The sequence below is a fragment of the Sinocyclocheilus rhinocerous genome, unplaced genomic scaffold, assembly GCF_001515625.1.
Source record: "Sinocyclocheilus rhinocerous isolate Xijiao unplaced genomic scaffold, SAMN03320098_v1.1 scaffold43, whole genome shotgun sequence".
Taxonomy (NCBI): domain Eukaryota; kingdom Metazoa; phylum Chordata; class Actinopteri; order Cypriniformes; family Cyprinidae; genus Sinocyclocheilus; species Sinocyclocheilus rhinocerous.
In genome coordinates, this window is record NW_015628370.1 from 60,976 (window position 1) to 67,653 (window position 6,678).

Here is a 6,678-nt window from a genome sequence, read left to right on the forward strand (position 1 = left end):
TATAGGAAGAGACCATCTGATTGACCTGCAAAGCGTTTTTTATTTTTATTTATTTATTTGTATTTATTTATTTTTTTTAAAGGAAAAAAGTAAGGCACGACTTGGTTCTATCTATTGGTTGTTGATTGGATGGAGGCAGAGCTGAATGTGAGTTTGCAGTCAATTGTAAGAATGGTGTGGAGTTTAATGGAAACTAAATGTTTGGAGAAGTCTGGCATACGTCACCAGAGAGAAGTCTGTCATTTCATTGGAAGATCCAGCTTAATCAAAAATTATAAGGTCAAAATAAAACAAATAAATAAATGAAAAAATCACATGCAGCTGAAAAATTTCATGAATAGGTGGATTTTAATTTCATGCTGACGTAAACTTTTGCAACTTCAGTTTACCAACTCTTTTCAAACTGTTCAAAGATCAAAATCTGTCTCTCTTGTGTAATGCCTCCCTGTGTGTGTCCTCCACCTTCATCTGAATCTTTCTGTTTTTTGGTCCCATTGCAGATTATATTCTTTTCCTTCACTCAGTCTTTCTTGTCTCAACTTGTCTCTCCATCTCTCTCCATCCATCTCTCTGTGGAGCGGTGTGTCAGGCGGCTGTGCTGACGGTGCAGACTGCACTTGGCTGAATGAAGATGGGCTGATGAGGGAGATGATGAATGCACAGGTTCAGTGGGAGAAGTATAGAGCGAGGGAGCAGCAGACTGAGGGGACAGGGCAGAGAGAGGAAGGAATGGAGAAAGAGATTGACGTGATGCATAGGATGATGGGAGAGTGTGAGAACGATAGATTCAGAGGGAAAAGATGAGTACAGGACATTTGAATTTTTTTTAAAAATGTTTTTGAAAGTATCATTTTCACCAAGGCTGCTTTTATTAGTTTAATAACAGTAATAACTTGTCAAATATTATTACAATCGAAATAAGTGTTTTCTATTTGAATATATTTTAAAATGTAATTTATTCCTGTGATGGCAAAACTGAATTTTCAGCAGTTATTGCTCCAGTCTTCAGTCACATGATCCTTCAGTATTTGGTGCTCAACAAACATTTATTTTATTATTGTCAGTGTTGAAAACAGTTGAAGTGCTTAATATTTTTATTAATATTTTTTTTTTCAGAATGATGAATAGAAAGTTCAAAAGACCACCATTTATTTGAAATAAAAATATTTTGTAATGTTATAAATGTCTTCACAGTTTAATGCAACACCTGCTAAATTAAAGTATTAAACGGGTTGGTTCATTGCGATTTGACTTTTTTAACGTTAGTTAGTGTGTAATGTTGCTGTTTGAGCATAAACAAGATCTGCAAAGTTACAAAGCTGAAAGTTCAGTGCAAATGGAGATATCGTCTTTTAAAATTCTGGCAGTTTAATGCTTACAAAAATGGCTGGTATGGACTACAACAAGTTACTTCCCGGGTTCGTGACATCACAAACCCAGATAAACCCCCGCCCTCGGGAAAAGGCAGCAAAGGGGACGAGGCCATGCTTTAGAAAAGAGGAAGAGAAAACTAGAGGTGCACGTAAAAATCTATTCATATATGAATCGCGATTCTGTCTTCTAACCATTCTAATGGATTCACAAGTTTCAAAACCAAAGCGGTTCTTAATACTGTTCCACACGTCCCCCTGCTCTGCACACGCTCTGCATGTCTCTCTCTCTCTCTCTCTCTCTCTCTCATTCAGCTCAGATCCAGCAATGAACAGTTACAATTATACACTTATTTTCACATAGCTATGAGAAGCGTTAAACATGGACGTAAACACAATCAAGCCTAGAAAAAAAACACTGAACCACCCCTTTCATTTCTCTCTGCCTACATACACAAATATATTTTAAAGTAGTTTATTTTAAATCATTTTTATGAAATCTCTGTCTTTTTTAAATGAACTAATTGTATTTAAAATATTGAAAAGCATATTTATAATAAGCCTTTTCTTTGCTTCATCCACCATCTTGGATAAAAAAAATTTCCCACTAATCTCTGCACATTGCGTTCTTGAATTGTGTTTTTTCACAAAGGATACATTCGCTGTTGATGTAGAATTTGTGGAAAACTAGGTATCTTGGGAGGCATCAGAATAACCTACCATGTTAAGACCCCTGCATTGTGAGAGTTTTCATCCTGACCTCCTGTACCAGCTGTCACCTCACTCCTAACAGGAATGACCTCTCAGAGCATCCAGATAGCATTCACAAGCCACTGACGCTGCTTTAAACACATGCACACAGGCAGAGAAAAGACCGTTTCTCCCTTCCTTTGTCTCCCGCTTACTTTTATCTCAATGGTATTGCTATATATAGTGTTGTGCAGAGGGAGGAAGGTGGGTTCATAATTAAAGTTTTCTGGCGGAGCACATCATAGCATTGTCTCATGTTCATCCTGTCTTTAAATGGGCACCTTTTTGACAACGCAAGAGAGTGAGAGCGGGACGGGTCTTCAAAGCACCAAAACACATACTTCGGCCACATCACACTCTGCAGCCATATCACACACACGGGCCTCTAGAGCGGGAACAAGGTGTCCATTCATCCACCCTTCTAGAGATAGAAGAAGAGTGCACCACTTTTGCTTTCATCATCCCAGTGGGCATACGAACGCACACCCTCACGCACACAAACAGTAGTATTTAAATTAGACACTAGAATGATCACACACGACAACACTGATATTATTACGCATGCATGTGGAAGAACATGCACACACACTCGGAGCAGGGGCCAGGCAGGCTAATTAAAAGGCACTGAGGGTGTTAATGTGTTGTAATGCTGGACGGACTGCCGGGTATTACAGGAGCTGGAGTCTTTACTGTACAGAGCCTTTGAAAGCCGGCCTGATCTCTCCTTCTCTCTCTGCCTCGACAGATATTTCAGCTAATGCCACACTATAATGAATCATTCTCCCTTTTTTCTCCTTAAAGCCTCATGCTGTTTTACACACTACAACCTGTTCACTCTCTGATGGTGATTTTTGTCTCTGGAGGTCAACAGGCCAATGTGGTGTGGGTTGTGTCATTCAAAACTGAATTAAGCATGCCTTTTAAATTCCTGAATTTGAACTGAGGTAGCAAACGGTATGTAAACTTCAACTCAGTGTAAGGAAGGACAATTAAAATCAAAAGAAATTTGTATAACTGTAATTTTTAACTAGAAAAGCCAACTTTGTCAAGATAAACTTTAAATGTTGGCTTCAGGAAGACTTGATTGACAGTCTAGAGATTTATAGGTATAGCATATTTTTTGTGGACCACGTTGGAAAAACACTTCATTTCCCAGAATGCATTGCCTGCTTTGAATTTATTTTTTTATTTATTTTTATTTATTTAGTCATTTAGCAGACGCTTTTATCCAAAGCGACTTACAAATGAGGACAATAAAAGCAGTCAAAACTAACAAAAGAGCAACAATATATAAGTGCAAATGACAAGTCTCGGTCTAAATATTTTTATTTTTAATTGTATTTCAGTAAATTCAAGATACAAACAAGGCATAAAAATGCATAGCACACACAAATAAAAACAGAGAGTTTTTAATTAGGTTGTTTTTGGTATTGAATGGATTATAATTTTAATTGACATTTCTCTCTGGAAAGATTTTTGCACTGAGCTCACTGCAATGCATTCTGGGTTTGTGTCATGTAGTCATAAAGCAAATGTGATATTCTGCCTTAGAATTAGTTCAAAACGAGTATCTTGGAAAGTGGCAAAATTAAGTTGCCAACCTTTTTGGTAAAGCCTTTGCATTGGGAGATGCATTAAAGTCAGCATAACGGCTAATATTGTTAACTAAAACTAAAACCATAACAGCATTTTCATTTCTTAAAATAAAATAAATGTTAAGTGAAAAGTATAAAAAAAACTGACCAAGGCAACTTTCTAATTTTTGTTTAGTTTAAGTTGAATTACTCAAATAACAAAAATTTAAACTGACATAAAAAGAACAAAACTACATAGACATTAAAAAATGAATAAAACTGACAAAAACACTTAACAAAATTACTCAAATGTTAAATCTAAAAATTCAAAATATTATTAAAAACTATAATAGTATAGTAATAATAAAATAACACCGGCAGGCATGAAATTAAAGTTCACTCTGTTTATTCTTTAAATGCATGTTATTTATCTTATTATGAACAATTAATCTGTGCATTTTTTTGACACATTTTTATTCCAAATATCATAACATAAAAATAAACGATGTGTTGCTCCCTCTTTTATGTTGCGATTTGAAAATACCATCTGCATAGCTCTCTAGGTTTTCTAACAGAGCTTGTGTGTGTGTGTGTATCAGTCCTGATAGCCAAATCTTACCCACCCTGAAGTTCTTGTGTATAGTGAGCCAAAGAGGCATGTCACTTTGAATCACACAGAAGACTCTAAACTTCTAAGCTTGTGCTGGCTCTCAACACACATGCACACATACACAAATTGGCCTGCAGTAAATATAAGTGGCGAGTGATGAGGTAATTTAAAGCATACATAATATGCCTGACTCATACTCATCTACAGCATGTATTACTTCAGCATGAATACCAGCTTATTCGCCAGGCTCAGCCAGCCGCAAGGAGATGCTGCTTGATGTTGTTTGGTCCATGCAGGGTGAGCATGATGCTACGTTTGCTTTGTGAAGCATTTTCTCAGTGAGGTTGGACTTGATTCTCAGTTAACCTCTGTAAAACCACTGCTGCATATGACCTTGACCTGTATTTAGTGCAAGGGACTTAATGTGATTTTGCGAAGTAATCAGGTTAGAGAGATTGTTTGAATGTCTGCCCTCTCAGTATCAGATGTATTGATTCTTCACTGAGGTTTAGAGAGCCAGTACAGTTGCTCCTAAGTTTACATATCCCTTAAAGAGTCTGCAAGTTGTTTTACCATTTTTTTAAAATAAAGGGATTAAATCTTAAAAATAAGATCACAAAACATTTTTTAGTACTGCTTTTTAGAAGCTGCAAAAAATATTTACATCAATTCCACAATACAGAATACTTGAATTTATATATATGTGATCTATTTATCATTTAATATGATATTTTTAAATATGAATTTATATTTATATTTATTATTCATTATTATATTTATATTGTTTATATTTTATACATGTTGTTTTCTGGAATGTCAGCCATCTGTCCTTTGCAAAACTGTTGTTTTAAACGTTTTCCTTGACCTGTGATTCTCACTCCATTTGAGTACATGATCCTGGCTACCATCATCGCCAACTGCATCGTCCTGGCCCTGGAACAGCACCTTCCAGAAAGGGACAAGACACCCATGTCAGAGCGCTTGGTGAGTTCCGGTTGTGTTGATCAGTCTTTCTTTGTTTCCGTATATTGTAAAACCAGAAGCCATGTAATTCAGCAGAAAACACAGGATCTAATTGGTCTCTGATGTATCACTCTTTTTGCAGAAATCCAGGGGTTAATTCATGTTTACACACTCTTATTTCTCTTTGTCCGTCCCTTTGTGTTCCTCTCTCACAGGAGGACACAGAACCCTACTTCATCGGCATTTTCTGTTTCGAGTCAGGCATTAAGATCTTGGCTTTGGGCTTTGCCTTCCATAAGGGCTCGTACCTACGCAATGGCTGGAATGTCATGGACTTTGTAGTGGTGCTTACTGGGTAAGTCAGAACAAACACATCCGCATGCTTGAAGCATTCACTAAGAATAAATTGCGCCTACTGATACAGTTATTTATGCGCACACGTCGTCTGCATTGTTTTAGCACCTGATTCACTAAAGGATTTAGCAAATCAGGTAAAAGTACTAGGGAAATTTTACAATCCTTCATACAAATTTTGATAGCACAACAAAAAACAGTATGCTGTTGAACACTCTCATTCTTTTAAGAAGTTCAGTATTAATGCTCACAGAGTGTCTGCACAAATACCCATGACATTGTTTCAAAGCAGTCCGAACTGAGTTGGTACTTGGCTCTTCTGGTATGGCAAGCACTGTTTTGCTGTGAAATACTGATACTTTTTCTGTCCCTGCCACCTGCTTTCATAGCCGCGGGAACGTATTTTGAGCAGGGGGGGCTGAGGGTCGAGTTTTCCCAGGAGCGAAGTTATAAGTGCAGTACACAGGCTTTGTCCTGTAGTCGGTGTTACAAGAAATAAAAAAATAAAATCAATTTAGTTCAGCTGGACATGGGACGCCACAGTTCTGAGGCGCCGCGCGTCTGTTCCAAGCAGCTCGGAGCTGCAGGAGTCACGTGACGAGAGTGAAGCGAAATGACTGGTGGCGGATCCAAAAGCGCAAGAGAACTTTTGTTAATAAACGTTTCATTTCTTCGTTTAAAATAACTGAGTTGGTCTTTATTGTTGCTGTGTTTTCATTAAAAAACAAAGATGAACCACAAACTAAGCATTCGTTTTAAATAAGGGAAACCTTATTTATTTGGGTTACAACGCAAGTATAGGCTCCGTCTTCTTCAATTTGTTAATAAGAGTTAGAGGTTTAATAAATGCGAATTTGCCATTGTACTACTTTATGACTGATCTGTTTTAATAACAATGAACCACAAACTACGATCGTTTTAAAAGGGGAAATCCATTATATTTGCGTTACAAATTTTATAAACAAAATTGTCATTTTGTTAATAAAACTTCAGTTTAATATGTGAATTTCTTAATGATACTACTTCATTGTGGGCCTATGTTTTATTATTATTATTA

At 36.8% G+C, this 6,678-nt stretch overlaps 1 protein-coding gene across 1 annotated transcript in view; it reads left to right on the plus strand.

Annotated features, from left to right (window-relative positions):
- LOC107737767 (voltage-dependent P/Q-type calcium channel subunit alpha-1A-like) overlaps positions 1-6,678 on the plus strand; it is a 115,608-nt gene that overhangs the window by 12,880 nt on the left and 96,050 nt on the right. The window contains exons 2-3 of the mRNA XM_016549389.1: positions 5,183-5,288; positions 5,483-5,622. Of these exons, the coding sequence (XP_016404875.1) occupies positions 5,183-5,288; positions 5,483-5,622 (246 nt within the window). The remainder of the gene's footprint in view (positions 1-5,182; positions 5,289-5,482; positions 5,623-6,678) is intronic.